This window comes from Gadus macrocephalus, chromosome 22, assembly GCF_031168955.1.
Source record: "Gadus macrocephalus chromosome 22, ASM3116895v1".
Taxonomy (NCBI): domain Eukaryota; kingdom Metazoa; phylum Chordata; class Actinopteri; order Gadiformes; family Gadidae; genus Gadus; species Gadus macrocephalus.
The window spans coordinates 1,348,910-1,372,984 of NC_082403.1; the positions used below are offsets into that span (position 1 = coordinate 1,348,910).

The 24,075-nt window shown below is 48.0% G+C and overlaps 1 protein-coding gene and 1 long non-coding RNA gene across 3 annotated transcripts; both read left to right on the top strand.

Annotated features, from left to right (window-relative positions):
• Positions 1 to 54: 54 nt before the first annotated feature.
• LOC132451369 (zinc fingers and homeoboxes protein 1-like) lies at positions 55 to 19,455 on the top strand. 2 transcript variants are annotated; one of them, XM_060043816.1, is made up of 7 exons: positions 55 to 888; positions 1,358 to 1,689; positions 2,541 to 3,161; positions 3,530 to 3,656; positions 5,804 to 6,922; positions 11,455 to 11,589; positions 18,135 to 19,455. In XM_060043816.1, the coding sequence occupies exons 2-7, from the start codon at positions 1,370 to 1,372 to the stop codon at positions 18,969 to 18,971; spliced, it is 3,159 nt and encodes a 1,052-aa protein (XP_059899799.1). In that variant the 5' UTR covers positions 55 to 888; positions 1,358 to 1,369; the 3' UTR covers positions 18,972 to 19,455. The 2 variants fall into 2 exon arrangements, with proteins under 2 accessions (XP_059899799.1, XP_059899800.1); XM_060043817.1 differs by having other exon boundaries at positions 18,138 to 19,455.
• On the top strand, positions 8,482 to 9,983 carry LOC132451500 (uncharacterized). Its single transcript, XR_009524113.1, has 2 exons — positions 8,482 to 8,600; positions 8,653 to 9,983. It is a non-coding gene; the product is annotated as an uncharacterized LOC132451500 (long non-coding RNA).
• Positions 19,456 to 24,075: the final 4,620 nt, after the last annotated feature.

The window sequence follows — 24,075 nt, forward strand, 5'->3', positions numbered from 1 at the left end:
TTAAATGTAATTACATAATTGATTAGAGTTAACAAGATTAGCAAAATAAATTATAAAATAACCAAAGTTCTGTGGTTTTGTTGAACAGTGAAGGTTATTGCAACTTGGATAGCAATGTGATGCTAGCTGGATGATGTATTTAACCATAGGTTGGTCTCCTGGCCCCGAGAGAGACTCCCAGAGGCGGCGCTGTCCCGTTGCAGTACTCAGGGTCGGCCAGAGGCGGCGCTGACCTAGTGCAGTAGCCATGGTCGGCCAGAGGCGGCGTTGTCCCTGTATTCCTTTTGGATTCCAACGACATTCTCGATTGTTTTTCAACTTGACTTTATAAGTTCGAATGGTAAAGTACTCTAGTTGTAATAATATCATAGACAATGGAATTAAGTGAAAATCTTGGATTAGAGACTAATAATAAAAAATATGGTATTTGGTAAATAAGAATGCGTTGGTACTCTTATTCTGAAGAGAACATAGAGTCAACCGGAAGTCGCTTGGCGTAGTTTACTAACTCCGTGGGTAAAACGGCCATGGTCGCTGCTCGTCTGGCCCTGCAGCTCTGCTCTCTATCCGCTTCCCCGACCCACTGAACACGAGTTGCCGGGCTGAGGAGTCGCTGAGCGGGGAGCCGGCGGCCAGGCGACGCGCGTTTCCCGGTAGTTCGCGCGGGCCGACGCCCGGCCTCGCCGTGCGGGGACGCGCTGAAGGCGGAAGACTGCGCATCAGCAGCAGCGGGATGCTACACGGCTACCGTGGCTAGCCCGCCGCAGACCTGCTGCGAGTTGCCCGGAGGGACCGCCGTCTGAGCAGCGAGGGAGCTCCGCGGTCCTCTGGTGGCTGAGGGGAGCGGCAGAGGAGCTCTGAGCCCGCAGGGAGACACGTCCACGGAAGGTACCGTTAGCTGTTCACCACCAGCCGGATTGAAGTTAGGTGTCCGGGGTGGTGGGCACTGTTGGTGGGGGACCGTTAGTGTGGGGACTGTTATTGGGACGGTTAGTGTGGGGAATGTTAGTGGGGACTGTTGTGGGGGACTAGTGGGTCCAAGAGGGGGTTCAAGACCGGTCCCAGAAATGCTTTTAGCAGTCAGCGTTGCTTAGGAACCAGTGTTGCTATGGTAATAACGTTGCATGCGTCTTTACCTTTTAACTTTATTCTTCTTAATTTGACCGTCCTCGATAAAAGCGAATGTTTGCCGTAAAAAAAATGATTTTTTTTATCAGTTAGTTTCAAAGTAGGTTTACTTTATTGACGTTTGAGATAGCGAACCAATCAAACGCGCCACCTCAGCAGGTTCACGTGTAGCATATACTATTATTATGGTATGGATTACATTTTAACCACCCGGTGGCTCCTCCCACAGACCGTTACCACCATGGCGAGCAGGAGGAAGTCGACCACGCCCTGCATGCGCGCTCCGCAGGAGGTGGTGGCAGAGGACTCTGACCAGGAGATGCAGGGGGAGGAGGAGGAGCTTGGGGGAGAGGAGGAGGAGGAGGAGCTGGAGGAGGAGCTGGGGGGCGGCGAGGTGATGGAGCCCGACCTGGACCCGGCGGAGGGCGGGTTCGAGTGCAAGTACTGCCCCTTCCGGACGTCGGAGGTGAAGCAGTTCACCCAGCACGTGGACCAGCAGCACCCCCAGGTCGTGCTGAACGCCTCCTACGTCTGCCTGGACTGTGACTTCCACACCAAGAGGTACGCTCTGTCCCTCGACACTCAGTCCTTGAACACCAAGAGGTACGCTCTGTCCCACGACACTCAGTCCTTGAACACCAAGAGGTACGCTCTGTCCCACGACACTCAGTCCTTCCACACCAAGAGGTACGCTCTGTCCCACGACACTCAGTCCTTCCACACCAAGAGGTACGCTCTGTCCCACAACACTCCCCATCCCTGAACCTGAGTATCGGCCGACTGGCATCGTGACTACTTGCAGCAGTAGTTCTTATTGAAGGGTTCTCTTACGAAGAACGCATTTTCAGAACTAGATCGTTTACCTTTTATAATGTATAATTATAATAAGACATTTGTATTCTTGTAGTTAAGCGAGAGCATTCATGTTTTTCCGACTTGGTAGCTCGATCGCACGTAGGTCGGAGATGAAGCGTTTCAAATTCCGACTTCCCACCTCGGACCGTTAACGAACAGCATGACACCGTAGTGTTTGGTGACCTCTGTGTAGTAGGAGCTAGTATCGGTTTCGGATCGGAGCATAGACACGCGTACCCGTTGATACACGAGGACATTCTGATACTGGTATCGGAACAGCTAGAGGGTTGGGCTGCCCAGAGAGTTAGGCTGGTGATAGGCGGGGGCTAGGTGGGGCCAAGCTGGGGCTAAACTGTGTTTCCTGGGTCTGAGCTGGGTCAGAGCTGGGTCAGAGCTGGGTCAGAGCTGGGTCTGAGCTGGGTCAGAGCTGGGTCAGAGCTGGGTCAGAGCTGGGTCAGAGCTGGGTCAGAGCTGGGTCAGAGCTGGGTCAGAGCTGGGTCTAATTTTGGGCTAGGCTGTCTCCAGGTGCTGACTCTGCCCCCCCCTCCCCCCTCCAGGTACGACGCCCTCCTGGAGCACAACGTGCGGCAGCACCCCGGGGAGGAGCGCTTCAGGAGGAGCATGCTGCGCCGCCACAACCACACCGTGTTCCAGCAGAGCGCCGGGGGGCTGGGGGCGGGGCCGGAGGGGGAGGGGCCGGAGGGGCACGGGGCGTGCCGCGGCAGCATCGCCCTCAGCAAGACGCCCATCATGCGGGCGCACCGCCGCCGCCACACGCCCAAGAAGTTCCTGGCCGCCCGGCCGGCCGACGACGTCATCAAGGTGGAGAGCGACGAGGAGGAGGAGGAAGAGGAGGAGGAGGAGGAGGAGGACAGGGAGAACATGGAGCCCCCGCGCCTCTCCCCGGCCCCCCCTCCGCCCCCGCCGCCGCCCCGCCTGGTGACGGCCACGCCCCTGCAGCTGCAGCACGGGCTCGGCGGCGTGCTGCAGATCAAGGCGGGCGTGGGGGGCGGGGTGCTGCCCCCGGGGACCCTGGCCCAGGTGCTGTCCGCCCTGCAGAGCCAGCAGGGCGGCGGCGGCGGCGGGGGGCACAGCCAGCTGCTCATCCCCCTCAGCAGCATCCCCACCTACAACGCCAGCATGGACAACAACGTGCTGCTGCTCAGCGCCTACAACAGGTGAGCTACCGCCGCTAGGCTACCGCCGCCAGGCTACCTCCGCTAGGCTACCGCGGCCAGGCTACCGCGGCCAGGCTACCGCGGCCAGGCTACCGCGGCTAGACTACCGCGGCCAGGCTACCGCGGCCAGGCTACCGCGGCCAGGCTACCGCGGCCAGGCTACCGCGGCCAGGCTACCGCGGCCAGGCTATCGCGGCTAGGCTACCGTGGCTAGGCTACACAGGTAGGCCAGGCTACCGCGGCTAGGCTACACAGGTAGGCTAGGCTACCACGGCTAGGCTATGACTACTACACACCACACGCCTGGTCGTGTGTGTGTGTGTGTGTGTGTTGATGGCCGTGTGTGTGTGTGTGTGTGTGTGTTTCAGGTTCCCCTACCCCAGTGTGTGTGAGATCGTGGGCCTGTCCTCCCAGACCCGGTTCAGCGAGGAGCAGATCAAGGTCTGGTTCTCCGCCCAGCGCCTCAAGCACGGAGTGAGCTGGACCCCCGAGGAGGTGAGCCCCCCGCTGGTTAGAGCACTGGTTAGTCCACTGGTTAGTCCACTGGTTAGACCAGGACCCCCGAGGAGGTGAGCCCCCCGCTGGTTAGACCGCTGGTTAGTCCACTGGTTAGACCGCTGGTTAGACCGCTGGTTAGAGCACTGGTTAGTCCACTGGTTAGACCGCTGGTTAGACCGCTGGTTAGAGCACTGGTTAGTCCACTGGTTAGACCGCTGGTTAGACCGCTGGTTAGACCAGGACCCCCGAGGAGGTGAGCCCCCCGCTGGTTAGACCGCTGGTTAGACCAGGACCCCCGAGGAGGTGAGCCCCCCGCTGGTTAGACCGCTGGTTAGAGCACTGGTTAGACCGCTGGTTAGACCAGGACCCCCGAGGAGGTGAGCCCCCCGCTGGTTAGAGCGATGGTTAGTCCACTTGTTAGACCAGGACCCCCGAGGAGGTGAGCCCCCCGCTGGTTAGACCGCTGGTTAGAGCACTGGTTAGACCGCTGGTTAGACTGCTGGTTAGTCCACTGGTTAGACCGCTGGTTAGACCAGGACCCCCGAGGAGGTGAGCCCCCCGCTGGTTAGACTGCTGGTTAGAGCACTGGTTAGACCGCTGGTTAGACCGCTGGTTAGAGCACTGGTTAGACCAGGACCCCCGAGGAGGTGAGCCCCCCGCTGGTTAGACCGCTGGTTAGTCCACTGGTTAGACCGCTGGTTAGACCACTGGTTAGACCACTGGTTAGAGCACTGGTTAGACCACGACTGAGAGCACTGGTTAGACCACTGGTTAGACTACTAGTTAGAGCACTGGTTAAACCACTAGTTAGACCAGGACCCTGAGGAGGTGAGCCCCAGCCCCCACCCCGCTGGTTAGGGCACTAGTTAGACCACTAGTTAGACCAGGACCCCTAAGGAGGTGAGCCCCGCCCGCTGGTCAGAGCACTAGTTAGACCACTAGTTAGTAGGGATGTGAATAACTCAAATTTTTCATGGTCGAATAATCGGTGGGTGGTATGAACGAATAATCTTTTATTCGATGTGTGCCGACATTCACAAAGGCAGCCATGGATCATCGGCAAGAAATCACTGAATCTTAAACGCAAAACAACAACTACCTGCTAAGTAGTTCCAGTCAAACTGTCTGTTCAGCGCTCAAATAAATACGGTTATATGCTATAGACCCGACACTATCTGTGGCATAAAGGCTGAATCGCGACGGTCTATACTTTAAACATAAAGAGTACGTATTTATAATTTGAAATTCGTCCCAGCCTTTATACCACGGATACTAAAGGGTCTATAGCATATAACCGCGTTTTCTGATTACAGTTTAATGTTACAGTAAGCTAACAACATTGCTAATGAACACCGCAACTGCAAATTAACCAGACAGAGATAACCATGGAAACCGGTCAAACAAATTTCCTTATGACGATAATTCCGTGCGCACATCCGGCGTGTTGATAAACCAATAATCCCCCTATGAATGAATGGTCTTCATTTATATTCTACGGCACGTGGTCGTGCTACAGGCGGGATGATGCCCTTCGAGGTGTCCAGCATTGGTTCCGTCCGTTAATTCTTGATTATTTGCATTGGAAAAAACGTTAACGGTCCAAATGTTAAATAAAATCGACTTTGACCCTCGGGCACGAATATTCTATTAATCGAATATTCTGACCCATCCCTACTAGTTAGACCACTAGTTAGAACACTGGTTAGACCACTTGTTAGAGCCCTCGTTAGAGCACTGGTTAGAGCCCTCGTTAGAGCCCTCGTTAGACCGCTAGTTAGACCACTGGTTAGAGCACTGGTTAGAGCCCTCGTTAGACCGCTAGTTAGACCACTGGTTAGACCACTGGTTAGAGCGCTGGTTAGAGCCCTCGTTAGAGCACTAGTTCGACCACTGGTTAGAGCACTGGTTACACCACTGGTTAGAGCGCTTGTTAGAGCGCTTGTTAGAGCACTAGTTAGAGCCCTCGTTAGAGCGCTAGTTAGTGCACTGGTTAGAGCACTGGTTAGAGCCCTCGTTAGACCGCTAGTTAGACCACTGGTTAGAGCCCTCGTTAGTGCACTAGTTAGAGCACTAGTTAGAGCACTAGTTAGAGCACTGGTCAGAGCGCTGGTTAGAGGCGGTGCTGACCCCCTGCTCCTCGTCAGGTGGAGGAGGCGCGGAGGAAGAAGTTCAACGGCACGGTGCAGGGGGCGGGGCACCAGACCATCACGGTGATCCCGGCGGCCAATGGGCTGCAGTCGCTGTTCCAGACCTGCCAGCTGGTGGGGCCCCCCGGGCTGCTGCTCACCCAGGCCCCCATCACCCTCGCCGTGGCCCAGCAGCCCCCGGCCGCCGACGCCCCCGCCGAGCCCAAGAGGCAGGCCTCCCCGCCGGGCCCCGGGGCCGACCCCCTGGGGGCCAAGCCCAAGAAATCCAAGGAGCAGCTGGCGGAGCTGAAGGCCAGCTACGGCCGCCGGCAGTTCGCCACGGAGGCAGAGATCGCGCGGCTGATGCGCGTCACGGGCCTCACCAAGCGCGCCATCAAGAAGTGGTTCAGCGACACGCGCTACAACCAGCGCAACGCCAAGGAGCACCAGGGGGCGGTGCCGGGCGAGGCCCCGCCCCCCGACGGCCCCCCCGGGGAGCCCGCGCCCGGCGAGGGCGGGGCGGGCGGCGGCGCCCGAGCGGACGCGCCGGCGGCAGCGGCGGCTGGCGGCGTCCCCGCGGTGACCATCGTCATCGACTCCAGCGACGACGCCAGCGACGGCTCGCCCGCCTCCGGCCCGGCGGCCAGCGACCCGCGCGTCAAGTTCCGCCACGCCTTCCCCGACTTCACGCCGCAGCGCTTCAAGGAGAAGACGGCGGAGCAGCGGCTGGCGCTGGAGGCCAGCTTCCTGACCTCGCGCACGCCGTCGGACGAGGAGCTGAGCCGCCTGCGGGCGCACACCAAGCTGACGCGGCGCGAGGTGGACGCCTGGTTCACGGAGCGCCGCAAGGCCCTGGAGCCTGACGCCGACCCCGAGGGGCCCCCGCCCGGGGCCGCCTCCTCCTCCGGCCGGGCCACGCCCCCCTCCGCCCGGAAGGTGCTGAAGAAGACCCCGGAGCAGCTGCACATCCTGAAGACGGCGTTCGTGCGCTCGCAGTGGCCGACCACGGAGGACTACGACGCCATGGCGACGGAGAGCGGCCTGCCGCGGAGCTACATCGTCAACTGGTTCGGAGACACGCGCTACGCCTGGAAGAACAGCAACCTCAAGTGGTTCTACCTGTACCAGAGCGGAAAGGTAACGCACTACACCGATACACCTGGAGCAGGCTAGATACACCTGGAGCAGGCTAGATACACCTGGAGCAGGCTAGATACACCTGGAGCAGGCTAGATACACCTGGAGCAGGCTAGATACACCTGGAGCAGGCTAGATACACCTGGAGCAGGCTAGATACACCTGGAGCAGGCTAGATACACCTGGAGCAGGCTAGATACACCTGGAGCAGGCTAGATACACCTGGAGCAGGCTAGATACACCTGGAGCAGGCTAGATACACACCTGCATTTCATAGAGCTCTAACATGTGTACATCATAGAGCTCTAACATGTGTATATCATCGAGCTCTAACATGTGTATATCATCGAGCTCTAACATGTGTACATCATAGAGCTCTAACATGTGTACATCATAGAGCTCTAACATGTGTATATCATAGAGCTCTAACGTGTGTATATCATAGAGCTCTAACATGTGTACATCATAGAGCTCTAACATGTGTATATCATAGAGCTCTAACATGTGTACATCATAGAGCTCTAACATGTGTATATCATAGAGCTCTAACATGTGTACATCATAGAGCTCTAACATGTGTATATCATAGAGCTCTAACATGTGTATATCATAGAGCTCTAACATGTGTATATCATAGAGCTCTAACATGTGTATATCATAGAGCTCTAACATGTGTATATCATAGAGCTCTAACATGTGTACATCATAGAGCTCTAACATGTGTACATCATAGAGCTCTAACACGTGTATATCATAGAGCTCTAACACGTGTATATCAGTGTTTCCGCTAGAAGAAATTGGTGCCGGTCATGTGACCGGGAAGGTTTCATTTTACCGGTCAAATTGGAAAAAAATCGGTCGGATATTGTCCGTGTTTATTGCACTTAAAAAAATTGATAGGCAGGCTATATAAAGAAGAAGTGTGTGATCATATTTTGATTCGCCATGGTTGTTAAATACCGGTACTCCGCAAAGCTTGCCGCTGGCTTTCGCTAGCTTGCCGCCGTTTGGTTCATAAACCTACGGTAGTCTATAGCGATCAATTTGAGTGAGTGCACGAAATGTAACAACTTATTTATTTTATCACACAGGCTACGCTACAATCAAAACCCTCATTGTTTTACATGAATTGGCTAAACAAATTACTAATGTAGCATATTTAAACACAATTCAAATGAACACATTCAAAAGTATTCCTGCTCAATTTAAAAGGTTGAATCTCCTCGTGACTGAATGTTTGTATACATCGCGCATGCTGTATGCGCGCAGCGGTGCAGGGTTGATGCACTCCACTTTTTTCTGTGGAGAACCAGCGCCTTCAATATTCCGCATAAAACGAAACCGGATCGTTTTCGCCCGTTTCGGCTCCGTGTGGACGGGGCCTTGTTTCCAATCGGTCATTCTGACCGGAGACATTTAGAATTTTCGGTCCTCCTCATTTTTTTCCGGTCAAAGACCGGTAATTACCGGACAACGGGAACTCTGGTGTATATCATAGAGCTCTAACACGTGTATATCATAGAGCTCTAACACGTGTATATCATAGAGCTCTAACACGTGTATATCATAGACAGGGGTTGACACTAAGGTTTCAAAAGCACTTGCCCATCGGGCAAGTACAGGTCAGGTTCAACTTGCCCGAATGTAATGTTCACTTGCCCAAATTATAATCAGAATCGTGAACGGGCCTCTTTTTGCCAGGCACCCGGCCTGGTTTTGGGGGGGCTCAGAAAAATCATGTTAGCTTCCACACATGTTGTGTTTAAAAAATAACAAACTTCTCTTTGTTTACTTATTTATCGAGCGGTCACATCGTGCCATGAAGTGATTTCAGTCCACCGTTCCAACCTATTAAAGCTATCGCCAAGTTATATGTAGACCTGCATGATTTTATGCAAATGTACATAACTAAATGTCAGAGGTAGTAGCAAAGATATGTCTTTTTAACTTTCAAGTTTCTTGTAGCTCTAACTGAATAATCACAATCGCGTTTCTAGTAGGGTTGTCAGTCACGATACTGGATTTTCTAACTTCAACACTATTCCTGGAAAAAGATCGATATTCTATACCATTTTTTATATCAGGGGAAAAGTTTTTTCAGGAAAGAACATACCCATAGTAAATAGATTATATCTCCACAACTGCAAGGGCGATAATGTCATCTTTGGGCCAAAAGAAAGATTGTTGTGCAAGTGAAATATTCAATGGGGATAATACTTTGTTAAAGTGAATAAAGCCATGGAACACAGCATAAGTGGAAGATAACATTTCCACCTGAAATAATTATCAGTATCAGTTGGTCGTTATCAGTTGGGAGCGCTGTCTTACTATGAGACACAAATAAAGGTAGATATCTTACAATTTAGACACTTGACACCTCTATTTAAAGTTCAGGGCAATCGAATGCACCAAGCAAAACACTCGCAAATAAATATATGGCCACTAGATTGCGCTGAATAATATGTTTTCTGATTGAAGGCAATTTACCTATTTCCTAAGAATCCTTCTCTTATTCATTGATTGAAAACACCATGTTAAGTTGCAAAATTTGGCCCAGATACTGGATAATCTGTTGATGGTGGTTTTATTCGATCAGAATCAACTTTGTGGACAAAAATCACAAAGGTAATACTTCATTTTTGGTTATTACAAGAAAAGGGGACGTTTCTTCTTAAGTTGTTATTTGCGAGTTTTTGTCACAGAATGATATGGTTTGGACTGTTGGAATAAGTGGAGGCTCAGCTTTCATGTAATATATACAGTAGTTTGTGAGGGTCCAATTTCGTGAAAAAGATCGCTATTGCTCTGTGCATGTGCACAGTTATGAAACCGAAAACCGTGTTCTTGACTTCCTTGATAATTTGCCTCAATCCAAAGTACTTCCAAACTGCACTCCTCCATCACTACTCCATTTAACTTCTACCTAAACCGTTCGCGGAGGTGCTGCACTTGAGATGCTAGCTGTGTTGGCTAACCTGTAGCACTGCCAGAGACCGCACTGCGAGTGAGTGACAGAAGGCGGGGCTATATTCGCACTGAAGCGATGCGTGTCTGTTAACTCGCTTTCCGTGAGAAGAGAAGACCCGTGAGAAGATCAGTGCGCTGATCAATTGCAAATACTTATATTTTGTGTGGTTTTGAGGAACAAAAGGTTGTTCTGCAGTTTCTAAAAACATTTGAATAAATAGCTTTTATATTAACATCCACCCAAAATCCACTTGCCCGTTCGGGCAACCAGAATAAATCTCAACTTGCCCAAACATTTTTCTTACTTGCCCTGGGCAAGCGGGCAACCGTTAGTGTCAACCCCTGATAGAGCTCTAACGTGTGTATATCATAGAGCTCTAACATGTGTATATCATAGAGCTCTAACGTGTGTATATCATAGAGCTCTAACATGTGTATATCATAGAGCTCTAACGTGTGTATATCATAGAGCTCTAACATGTGTACATCATAGAGCTCTAACATGTGTATATCATAGAGCTCTAACATGTGTATATCATAGAGCTCTAACATGTGTATATCATAGAGCTCTAACATGTGTATATCATAGAGCTCTAACATGTGTATATCATAGAGCTCTACCACGTGTATATCATAGAGCTCTACCACGTGTATATCATAGAGCTCTAACACGTGTATATCATAGAGCTCTAACACGTGTATATCATAGAGCTCTAACACGTGTGTACATCATAGAGCTCTAACGTGTGTACATCATAGAGCTCTAACGTGTGTACATCATAGAGCTCTAACGTGTGTATATCATAGAGCTCTAACATGTGTACATCATAGAGCTCTAACATGTGTATATCATAGAGCTCTAACGTGTGTACATCATAGAGCTCTAACATGTGTATATCATAGAGCTCTAACATGTGTATATCATAGAGCTCTAACGTGTGTACATCATAGAGCTCTAACATGTGTATATCATAGAGCTCTAACATGTGTATATCATAGAGCTCTAACACGTGTATATCATAGAGCTCTAACACGTGTATATCATAGAGCTCTAACACGTGTATATCATAGAGCTCTAACACGTGTATATCATAGAGCTCTAACGTGTGTACATCATAGAGCTCTAACGTGTGTATATCATAGAGCTCTAACATGTGTACATCATAGAGCTCTAACATGTGTATATCATAGAGCTCTAACGTGTGTACATCATAGAGCTCTAACATGTGTATATCATAGAGCTCTAACATGTGTATATCATAGAGCTCTAACATGTGTACATCATAGAGCTCTAACGTGTGTATATCATAGAGCTCTAACGTGTGTACATCATAGAGCTCTAACGTGTGTACATCATAGAGCTCCAACATGTGTACATCATAGAGCTCCAACATGTGTACATCATAGAGCTCCAACGTGTGTACATCATAGAGCTCCAACGTGTGTACATCATAGAGCTCTAACTCTAACGTGTGTATATCATAGAGCTCTAACGTGTGTACATCACAGAGCTCTAACGTGTGTATATCATAGAGCTCTAAGTCATGTCCTTTAACGTGTTGAAGGTGGAGGAGGCTCTGAATGGGGGTCCAGTGAAGACCCAGAAGAAGTCTCGGAAGCGGTTCCGGGGTTGGTCCCGTAGAACCCGCCGCCCCTACCCCTGCAGACGCTCGCCCCAGCCCAGGCCCGCCCCCGTCAAGGTCTGGACCGCCACCATCACCATGGCAACCATCACTTCAGTTATACCCTCACTATAGTAAAACAATCGCAATAGTAATAACACCATCACTATAGTAACATCTTTACTTTGGTTGCACCAACAATATAGTTACATCACAATCACTATAGTAACACCATCACTATAGTATCAATTAGGGCTTTAACGATATGCGTATCAAAACCGTAATCGTGACACTCAAAGCCACGAACCTGTCTCGCGGTGTGAGAAGGCAGAAGCGCGATACGCCCTTTCTAACTCTCCGGTCAAATTGTCGGATTGAAAAATTGCTAATAATTTGTCTAAATAATAGTCTGCTGACAGCGCCCCCTCCTATCGATGCCGTAAATATGTGACGAGATGCCCTCTCTGTGATCACAGCTCTCCGTGGCTACGGAGGATTGCATTTCTCCACAGCCGTCGAAGTCCTCATATGCGATATAAACGACATTTATCCAGAGTGGGCCAAGCGAGCAAAAAATTGCCTGTGTGATCCCTGTCTCTAGTGTCTTGTGCTTTGAACGGCAGTTGGTCTGCTTATAGGTCGGAATGAAGCGGCCACCGATTATTGACAGGATGGGTACTTTATTCTACCGGACTCGTTTGTTTCTTCACTAGACACACACACTACCGCTCGCTCTCCTCGCTCGTCCACTCACTCGCTGACGTCACTCACACACACACACATACGCTACTCGTAACACTATGCCTCGTTATTGCGAATCAGTCGTTCATGTTTTTTCCCCATGTATTTCAAAGTTAGGCTATTAAACATGTTGCATTCTATACAGCCTGATTATGTCATTATTTATGCAACATAGCCTAATAAGAAGCGCTAATAGGATATTTGACGAAAAACTAAACCTATGCAGGTCACTTTGACCGGCAGCGTTTTTTCTAGCGAGAACGCGGGATAGTGCTGCCAAACTATTAGAATTACTATTATTTATTTGACATTAATGTTTTCAAATACGTAAGCCTAAACCACAAAACTAGTTGAGGGTTTTTGCCTGCCTGCAAGCATCCTCCAGCTGCAATCTTTGGTTATTCGTTTATTCATTTTGCTATAGGCCTACTTTATTTTCTGTTCAATGTTACAAATTATTTGTTATTAAATGTTACCTTAAGTTGATTGTTATATGAGTGTTGTTTAATTAAAATGCTTTGTAAATTTAAAAAGAATCGTGGGATGTATCGGACCGTTGGTCAAAAATCGTGATACAAACCAAATCGTGAGTTGGTGTATCGTTACAGCCCTAGTATCAATATAGTAATAACACCATCACTATGGTTACACCATCACTAGAGTAAGATCACCATCACTACAGTAACACCATCACTATAGTAACACTATTACTATGGTAACACCACAATTACTACGGTAACATCATCACTATTGTAACACTTTCACTAGTATCATCACTATCACCATGGTTAAATCACCACAATAGTAGGTCTATCTCTATAGTTACACAATCAGTATGGTAACACCACCATCACTATAGTTACACAATCAGTATGGTAACACCACCATCACTATAGTTACACCATCACTATAGTTACACAATCAGTATGGTAACACCACCATCACTATAGTTACACTATCACTATAGTTACACAATCAGTATGGTAACACCACCATCACTATAGTTACACTATCACTATAGTTACACTGTCAGTATGGTAACACCACCATCACTATAGTTACACTATCACTATAGTTACACTGTCAGTATGGTAACACCACCATCACTATAGTTACACTATCACTATAGTTACACTATCAGTATGGTAACACCACCATCACTATAGTTACACTATCACTATAGTTACACTGTCAGTATGGTAACACCACCATCACTATAGTTACACTATCACTATAGTTACACTGTCAGTATGGTAACACCACCATCACTATAGTTACACTATCAGTATGGTAACACCACCATCACTATAGTTACACTATCAGTATGGTTACACCACCATCACTATAGTTACACTATCACTATAGTTACACTATCAGTATGGTAACACCACCATCACTATAGTTACACTATCACTATAGTTACACTGTCAGTATGGTAACACCACCATCACTATAGTTACACTGTCAGTATGGTTACACCACCATCACTATAGTTACACTATCACTATAGTTACACTATCAGTATGGTAACACCACCATCACTATAGTTACACTATCACTATAGTTACACTATCAGTATGGTAACACCACCATCACTATAGTTACACCATCACTATAGTTACACTATCAGTATGGTAACACCACCATCACTATAGTTACACTATCACTATAGTTACACTATCAGTATGGTAACACCACCATCACTATAGTTACACCATCACTATAGTTACACTGTCAGTATGGTAACACCACCATCACTATAGTTACACTATCACTATAGTTACACTATCAGTATGGTAACACCACCATCACTATAGTTACACAATCAGTATGGTAACACCACCATCACTATAGTTACACTATCACTATAGTTACACTATCAGTATGGTTACACCACCATCACTATAGTTACACTATCACTATAGTTACACTATCAGTATGGTAACACCACCATCACTATAGTTACACTATCACTATAGTTACACTGTCAGTATGGTAACACCACCATCACTATAGTTACACTATCACTATAGTTACACTATCAGTATGGTAACACCACCATCACTATAGTTACACTATCACTATAGTTACACTATCAGTATGGTTACACCACCATCACTATCGTTACACTATCACTATAGTTACACTATCAGTATGGTAACACCACCATCACTATAGTTACACTATCACTATAGTTACACTGTCAGTATGGTAACACCACCATCACTATAGTTACACCATCACTATAGTTACACTATCAGTATGGTAACACCACCATCACTATAGTTACACTATCACTATAGTTACACTATCAGTATGGTAACACCACCATCACTATAGTTACACCATCACTATAGTTACACTGTCAGTATGGTAACACCACCATCACTATAGTTACACTATCACTATAGTTACACTATCAGTATGGTAACACCACCATCACTATAGTTACACCATCACTATAGTTACACTATCAGTATGGTAACACCACCATCACTATAGTTACACTATCACTATAGTTACACTATCAGTATGGTAACACCACCATCACTATAGTTACACTATCACTATAGTTACACTATCAGTATGGTAACACCACCATCACTATAGTTACACTATCACTATAGTTACACTATCAGTATGGTTACACCACCATCACTATCGTTACACTATCACTATAGTTACACAATCAGTATGGTAACACCACCATCACTATAGTTACACTATCACTATAGTTACACTATCAGTATGGTAACACCACCATCACTATGGTAACACCACCATCACTATAGTTACACTATCACTATAGTTACACTGTCAGTATGGTAACATCACTATCGTTACACTATCACTATAGTTAAACTCTCAGTATGGTAACACCACCATCACTATAGTTACACTATCAGTATGGTAACACCACCATCACTATCGTTACACTATCACTATAGTTACACTGTCAGTATGGTAACACCACCATCACTATAGTTACACTATCACTATAGTTACACTATCAGTATGGTTACACCACCATCACTATAGTTACACTATCACTATAGTTACACTGTCAGTATGGTAACACCACCATCACTATCGTTACACTATCACTATAGTTAAACTCTCAGTATGGTTACACCACCATCACTATAGTTACACTATCACTATAGTTACACTGTCAGTATGGTAACACCACCATCACTATAGTTACACTATCACTATAGTTACACTATCAGTATGGTAACACCACCATCACTATAGTTACACTATCACTATAGTTACACTATCAGTATGGTAACACCACCATCACTATAGTTACACTGTCAGTATGGTTACACCACCATCACTATCGTTACACTATCACTATAGTTACACTGTCAGTATGGTAACACCACCATCACTATAGTTACACTATCAGTATGGTAACACCACCATCACTATAGTTACACTATCAGTATGGTAACACCACCATCACTATAGTTACACTATCACTATAGTTACACTGTCAGTATGGTAACACCACCATCACTATAGTTACACTATCACTATAGTTACACTATCACTATAGTTACACTATCAGTATGGTAACACCACCATCACTATAGTTACACTATCACTATAGTTACACTATCAGTATGGTAACACCACCATCACTATAGTTACACTGTCAGTATGGTAACACCACCATCACTATAGTTACACTATCACTATAGTTACACTGTCAGTATGGTAACACCACCATCACTATAGTTACACTGGCCCTCATTTATCAAACGAGCGTACGACAGAAAACGTGCGTAAAATGGACGTACGCTCATTTCAACGTTGAGCTTAGCATTTATCAATTTGAACGTGAGCGCAGGCTGCGATGAAATCTCACGTCAGGTCTGAGCTCGTGTACGCAATTTTTTTTGGCGCAACATACGGGTAATTCACTGATGAATAGTGCAGCACAAGTAGCCCATGTTCAACATCTGTATTAATTACTAAATAAATTGGAATTAGCCCAGCCGTTCAAACAATTACAATCAAGTCAGGCCTAATTAAAAACAGTATTGCTATGAAAATAATTAGAATGTGACAGGTGAAATGTTTATTCAGCTGTCTATATGAACAGGAGCTTTGCCAAATAGGTGGTCGAGCCTCAGCGATGGCAGATCTGGCTCTGTTAGAGGACCTCAAAGCACGTCTAAGACGAGAGAGAGTTTTTCGAGACCGTGGCGATTTTTTTATGGGGAGCGATGAATGGCTCTTGAGTCGTTTTCGTCTCCCAAGGCATCTCCTGATGGAGCTATGCAATGCTTTGGAGCCACAGTTAAGGCGAAAAACTAGGCGATCAAACGCAATATACCTGTGCCAGTGCAGGTGTGCTCTACCTTGGGGTTTTTGGCCACCGGGACCTTTCAGCGGGAGATCGGGGACAGGTCTGGTATTTCCCAGCCAAGTATTAGCCGAACCATGCTAGCAGTTTTGGCAGCTATAATATCCCTCTCCGAACGTTATATTAAATTCCCATATAATAACGATCAGCAAACTGGAATCAAACAGGATTTTTATGCTATTGCTAGGTTTCCAAATGTGATTGGTGCGGTTGATTGGTATACCCATGTGCGTATGAAGCCACCATCTCTTAATGATTACGCGTACATCAACCGCAAAAGCTACCATTCAGTTAATGTTCAGATTATTTGCGATGCCAGAATGTCAATCCTGAACATGGTAGGCCGATGGCCTGGGGGCACGCACGATTCTTTTAATATCCAAAATAGCAACGTTGGGCATCGTCTACATTAGGGCGCACTACATGGTCAGAGTCATCTCCTCGTGAGTTACGCTGCAGTCGCACTGCACCGGCCTCCTCCCATTTCTTGCTTGGCCCGCTTCATAGCCGCAACACGTGTTTTGGTGCTGAGCTTCATGTCGGACAATTTTTTCTTCACCTTATTCGGAATAAAATAACTTTAACGCAATGCAAACAATAGCATATATGTGAAATGTTTTAAGCTGGATAACAGAAATTTTACATTCAATTTATTATTTAATTAATTTAATTAACAAACCTCTTCCGTAGTCCGATGAACATTGGAAACACTATTCACTGCAACAGTTATTTCCTTCCATGTAGCATTCTTTTGCTTGCCTTTAATGCCAGCTTTTAGGCTACCAAACAAAACCAGACGGTTCGCATCATGGTTCGCATCCACCAGTGACACGAGCGTCTCCATTTCGGTCTCGGAAAAATTCCTCTTTTTTTTTTTTTTACCGTTGGACGTTTCTCCATGTCGTAAAAGTTAGGGGCGTGACTTCTGAAGACGTGCTTTTATATGGGCGTGTTACGTTAATTACGATCGATCTCAGCCGCCGTATTTATCAACACCAAGATCCTTCGTACGCTGGGATTGGTGTGATACGAAAGTTTCGTGAATCTCACGTGGGTCCTATCGTAAGATGAATCATGCGTTCAGATTTGCGCTCATTTCTACGTTTGTTTGATAAATGAGGGCCACTATCACTATAGTAACACTATCAGTATGGTTGAATCACCATCACTATAGTTACAATATCACTATAGTAACATCACTATACTAACATCACTATGATTACATCATCACTACATTAACATCAGCATCACCATGGCAACAACCCCGTCACCATAATAATGACGTGTGTGTGTGTGTGTGTGTGTGTGTGTGTGTGTGTGTGTGTGTGTGTGTGTGTGTGTGTGTGTGTGTGTGTGTGTGTGTGTGTGTGTGTGTGTGTGTGTGTGTGTGTGTGTGTGTGTGTGTGTGTGTGTGTGTGTGTGTGTGTGTGTGACTCCGTGTGTGTGTGTGTGACTCCGTGACTCCGTGTGTGTGTGTGTGCGTGACTCCGTGTGTGTGTGTGTGCAGCAGGGCGAGGCGGTGCTGCGGGACCACTACCTGCTGTACGGCGGCCTGGAGGAGCAGCAGCTGGACGAGCTGGCCAGCCGCTCGGCGCTGGGCTACCAGGCGGTCCGCGACTGGTTCGCTGAGGCCGGGCGCCGCGCCGAGCAGGGCCTCGCGCCCTGCAGCCCCGCCCCCGAGACACAGCCCCAGGGCAAGGACCAGGACATGGAGCCGGGAGCCCAGGGAGAGGAGGAGGAGGAGGACGAGGAGGAGGAGGAGGGAGAGGAGGAGGAGGAGCAGGAAGGGGGCCGGGGGGAGGAGGAGGAGGGAATGGAAGAGCAGCAGCAGCAGCAGGAGGAGGAGGAGGGACGGGGGGAGAAGGTGGAGGAAAAGGAGGCGCAACGGGGGGAAGAGCAGGTGGAGGAGGAGCAGGATGCAGCAGCACCAATGGGAGAAGATAAAGGAGCAGCAGAACCAATAGGAGAGAAAGGAGCAGCAGAACCAATAGGAGAGAAAGGAGCAGCAGAACCAATAGAAGGAGAGAAAGGAGCAGCAGAACCAATAGAAGGAGAGAAAGGAGCAGCAGAACCAATGGAAGAAGAGAAAGGAGCTGCAGAACCAATGGAAGAAGAGAAAGGAGCGGCAGAACCAATAGAAGGAGAGAAAGGAGCAGCAGAACCAATGGAAGAAGAGAAAGGAGCGGAAGAACCAATAGAAGAACCAATAGAAGAAGAGAAAGGAGCGGAAGAACCAATAGAAGAAGAGAAAGGAGCGGCAGAACCAATAGAGGAAGAGAAGGGGGCGGGAGATTCTGAAGCAGTCAGCCAATCACAGCCTCCGGAGAAGCAGGAGGAGACGTGATGATGATGATGGTGTGGGGGGGGGGGGGGGCGGGGGGGGTTAAAGTTACAGCATTTTTGGATTACAAACATTCAGGGGAAAAAGGTGTCAGGGGAACCCCCACAGGAAGTCACTGCGCTTCTCAACAGGAAGTCACTGCGCTTCCCAACAGGAAGTCACTGCGCTTCTCAACAGGAAGTCACTGCGCTTCTCAACAGGAAGTCACTGCACTTCTCAACAGGAAGTCACTGCGCTTCTCAACAGGAAGTCACTGCGCTTCCCAACAGGAAGTCACTGCGCTTCTCAACAGGAAGTCACTGCGCTTCTCAACAGGAAGTCACTGCGCTTCACAACAGGAAGTCACTGCGCTTCACAACAGGAAGTCACTGCGCTTCACAACAGGAAGTCACTGCGCTTCACAACAGGAAGTCACTGCAGCTTTTTCTGGCTACGTGTTAACTGCCAAAATCAGGGGTTTTAAGTTTATACAAAGAACTGAGGAAAACATGCTCTCAAGGGAAGACGGTCTAATAAATCATATTCATTAGACCGTACTGTATCATATAGGTTAGTCTATATCATATAGGTTAGTCTGATATACATTAGACCGTACTGTATCATATAGGTTAGTCTATATCATATAGGTTAGTCTGATATACATTAGACCATACTGTATCATATAGGTTAGTCTATATCATATAGGTTAGTCTGATATACATTAGACCATACTGTATCATATAGGTTAGTCTATATCATATAGGTTAGTCTGATATACATTAGACCATACTGTATCATATAGGTTAGTCTATATCATATAGGTTAGTCTGATATACATTAGACCATACTGTATCATATAGGTTAGTCTATATCATATAGGTTAGTCTGATATACATTAGACCATACTGTATCATATAGGTTAGTCTATATCATATAGGTTAGTCTGATATACATTAGACCATACTGTATCATATAGGTTAGTCTATATCATATAGGTTAGTCTGATATACATTAGACCATACTGTATCATATAGGTTAGTCTATATCATATAGGTTAGTCTGATATACATTAGACCATACTGTATCATATAGGTTAGTCTATATCATATAGGTTAGTCTGATATACATTAGACCATACTGTATCATATAGGTTAGTCTATATCATATAGGTTAGTCTGATATACATTAGACGATACTATATCAGATATATCTATATTTATATCTATATATATATATCATATATAATAATGTGTGTATATATGTATACATATGTTAACTTATATGTATACATTTGTGTATATACACGTGTGTATACATATGTGTGTATGTGTACGTATGTAATTATTGTGTATATATATAAATGTATATAACTATGTGTATGTATCCCTCCGGTGGTCCAGGCTCCTCCTCTGACCTCTGACCTTTGACCTTGACCTGGTTTTGTCTACTTGAGACTTTTAAACTAAACGGCCTTGTGTGTGTTTTTACTTTTCTATGTTTGAGTGGTTTGTAAATCCCTTGTGGAGGAACCGGGGTTCCTCTACCCGGTCCTGGGGGGGGTCCTGGGGGGGGGGGGGCCTCCCCTCCCCTCCCCTCCACACCACACCAGCCCCATGTGGACACGTAGCCACGATGGACTGTTGCTCAATTATGCTCTCATCCGCAACACCAGGCTGTCCCACACCTGCCAAATAAAGGGCCGGCCAGGCTCGGGGGGCCGGACCCTGGTTCCGGACCCCGAGGGTGCTGACCCCTGCCCCACCAGTCGCCCCCGACGACCACAGAGCTGTGGGAGGGGGGGAGGGGCCCAGCACGGTCTTCGGGGAAAAGCCCCGCCCTCACAGGAAGTACAGACCCATGTGTCGGAGGTTGGGTGAAGCAGCGCCGTCGTATTCAGGGTCAGACTCCTCCCCCCCGCCGCCCAGAGCTGGTTAGACCTTTATACCGAGTCGGAGGGCTCCAGGACCAAGGGCTTCAGGGACCAGGACCCGGGGCCCCAGGGTCCAGGACTCTGACCGGTCTGAGGGGGGACCCGGGCCGGGGCCTCAGGGCGGACCTCCACCTGCGCTTCACTTCAAACGTCGGTGCCAAGGAGCTCAGGGCCGCTGAGCCTCTGAGCCTCAGGGCCGCTGAGCCTCAGGGCCGCTGAGCCTCAGGGCCGCTGAGCCTCAGGGCCGCTGAGCCTCAGGGCCGCTGAGCCTCAGGGCCTCTGAGCCTCAGGGCCTCTGAGCCTCAGGGCCGCTGAGCCTCAGGGCCGCTGAGCCTCAGGGCCTCTGAGCCTCAGGGCCTCTGAGCCTCTGGGCCTCTGAGCCTCAGGGCCTCTGAGCCTCTGGGCCTCTGCTCAGGAGCCAAACCTTCAACTTATTTATTACGGTTGGACTCTTTATCGATTTATTTCTTTTGTTTTGTCTAAGTGAAGGAATAAAGATTTTTAAACCAAGTTTCCCTCTGGTGTTACCGGCTGTCTGATTGTCCAGTGTTAATGTCTACTGTCTAACCCCTACCTGCTCCTTAATGACCTGTCTCTGTACTGTCTAACCCCTACCTGCTCCTTAATGACCTGTCTCTGTACTGTCTAACCCCTACCTGCTCCTTAATGACCTGTCTCTGTACTGTCTAACCCCTACCTGCTCCTTAATGACCTGTCTCTGTACTGTCTAACCCCTACCTGCTCCTTAATGACCTGTCTCTGTACTGTCTAACCCCTACCTGCTCCTTAATGACCTGTCTCTGTACTGTCTAACCCCTACCTGCTCCTTAATGAACTGTCTCTACTGTCTAACCCCTACCTGCTCCTTAATGACCTGCTGTACTGTCTAACCCCTACCTGCTCCTTAATGACCTGTATCTGTACTGTCTAACCCCTACCTGCTCCTTAATGACCCGTCTCTGTACTGTCTAACCCCTACCTGCTCCTTAATGACCTGTCTCTGTACTGTCTAACCCCTACCTGCTCCTTAATGACCTGTCTCTGTACTGTCTAACCCCTACCTGCTCCTTAATGACCTGTCTCTGTACTGTCTAACCCCTACCTGCTCCTTAATGAACTGTCTCTACTGTCTAACCCCTACCTGCTCCTTAATGACCCGACTCTACTGTCTAACCCCTACCTGCTCCTTAATGACCCGTCTCTGTACTGTCTATCCCCTACCTGCTCCTTAATGACCCGTCTCTGTACTGTCTAACCCCTACCTGCTCCTTAATGACCTGTATCTGTACTGTCTAACCCCTACCTGCTCCTTAATGACCTGTCTGTACTGTCTAACCCCCACCTGCTCCTTAATGACCCGTCTCTGTACTGTCTAACCCCTACCTGCTCCTTAATGACCCGTCTCTGTACTGTCTACCCCCTACCTGCTCCTTAATGACCCGTCTCTGTACTGTCTAACCCCTACCTGCTCCTTAATGACCTGTCTCTGTACTGTCTAACCCCTACCTGCTCCTTAATGACCTGTCTGTACTGTCTAACCCCTACCTGCTCCTTAATGACCCGTCTCTGTACTGTCTAACCCCTACCTGCTCCTTAATGACCTCTCTGTACTGTCTAACCCCTACCTGCTCCTTAATGATCTGTCTCTGTACTGTCTAACCCCTACCTGCTCCTTAATGACCTGTCTCTGTACTGTCTAACCCCTACCTGCTCCTTAATGACCTGTCTCTGTACTGTCTAACCCCCACCTGCTCCTTAATGACCCGTCTGTACTGTCTAACCCCCACCTGCTCCTTAATGACCCGTCTCTGTACTGTCTAACCCCTACCTGCTCCTTAATGACCCGTCTCTGTACTGTCTATCCCCTACCTGCTCCTTAATGACCCGTCTCTGTACTGTCTAACCCCTACCTGCTCCTTAATGACCCGTCTCTGTACTGTCTACCCCCTACCTGCTCCTTAATGACCCGTCTCTGTAATGTCTAACCCCCACCTGCTCCTTAATGACCCGTCTGTACTGTCTAACCCCCACCTGCTCCTTAATGACCCGTCTCTGTACTGTCTAACCCCTACCTGCTCCTTAATGACCCGTCTCTGTACTGTCTACCCCCTACCTGCTCCTTAATGACCTGATTCTGTACTGTCTAACCCCTACCTGCTCCTTAATGACATGTCTCTGTACTGTCTAACCCCTACCTGCTCCTTAATGACCTGTCTCTGTACTGTCTAGCCCAGCTATGGTGTGGGTCTTGAGGGTGAACCCGTCGAGCCGGTCCCGACGTGCCCTGCGTTCATGTCCCAGGGGGTGGAGGGCTCGGGTCTGGTGCAGAAACCAAGGGTCTGGGCGGTACCTCGCCATCACTCACTGATTGGATGGTAATGGATGTCTGTACTGTGATTGGTTGTTACGGTAGAGGGGTCACGCCCATCGTACGCCCAGAGTTTCGTTTCAGGCTGCAAATCATCGTAGCCTATCTTGTATTTAGTATTGTGTGTGTGTATACGTCAATGTATGCTGTGTATACTTTTTACAAGGTTTTGGAAGCCGCACGTGTCCTCACTTCACTGTGTTCCTTGGTTCCAAGTCACAAGTGCTTTGACAAGAAAACATACGAAACTCAAACTATTTGCCTGAGAGAACCGCTAATAAGGGATCGATATAGATTAAAGTATAGTAAATTAGAGCACAGTTATTCATCGTGTTATTCACTCGAGGCCGGACGTGATGCCTGCGACCCCCAGAAGGGGGCGCTCGGTTCCCGCATCCGGCAGCATGGCGGTGCGCCCCGTCTCTCTCTCTCTCTCTCTCTCTCTCTCTCTCTCTCTCTCTCTCTCTCTCTCTCTCTCTCTCTCTCTCTCTCTCTCTCTCTCTCTCTCTCTCTCTCTTTCCTCCTCCTCCTCATGCTGCTCGTGAGGACCCTTGCGGGGGGTCACAGACCTGGAAGGGGTCGTGTCGGGGGTCTCTGACCTGGGCGGGTCTGGTCGGGCCGGGGGTCTCTGACTGAGGGGTTCACGGATCTAACAGGTGTGTGGAGGACCCGCGCGTCACGTATCAATAACACACGAAGTATTTATTACAAGTATCTTCGGAATATATTACCATTTGTATCAATAGGTTTAGAGGTCCTCAAGGCTGTGTTATTTATATATATATATATATATATATATATATATATATATATATATATATATATATATA

What these genes read in the sequence shown, in the direction of transcription:
- LOC132451369 (XM_060043816.1), top strand. Translation starts at nt 1,370, where the DNA reads ATGGCGAGCAGGAGGAAGTCGACCACGCCCTGCATGCGCGCTCCGCAG. An exon ending in TGAGCTGGACCCCCGAGGAG is followed by an intron (nt 3,657 to 5,803) that starts GTGAGCCCCCCG and finishes GCTCCTCGTCAG; the next exon opens with GTGGAGGAGGCGCGGAGGAA. An exon ending in ACCTGTACCAGAGCGGAAAG is followed by an intron (nt 6,923 to 11,454) that starts GTAACGCACTAC and finishes AACGTGTTGAAG; the next exon opens with GTGGAGGAGGCTCTGAATGG.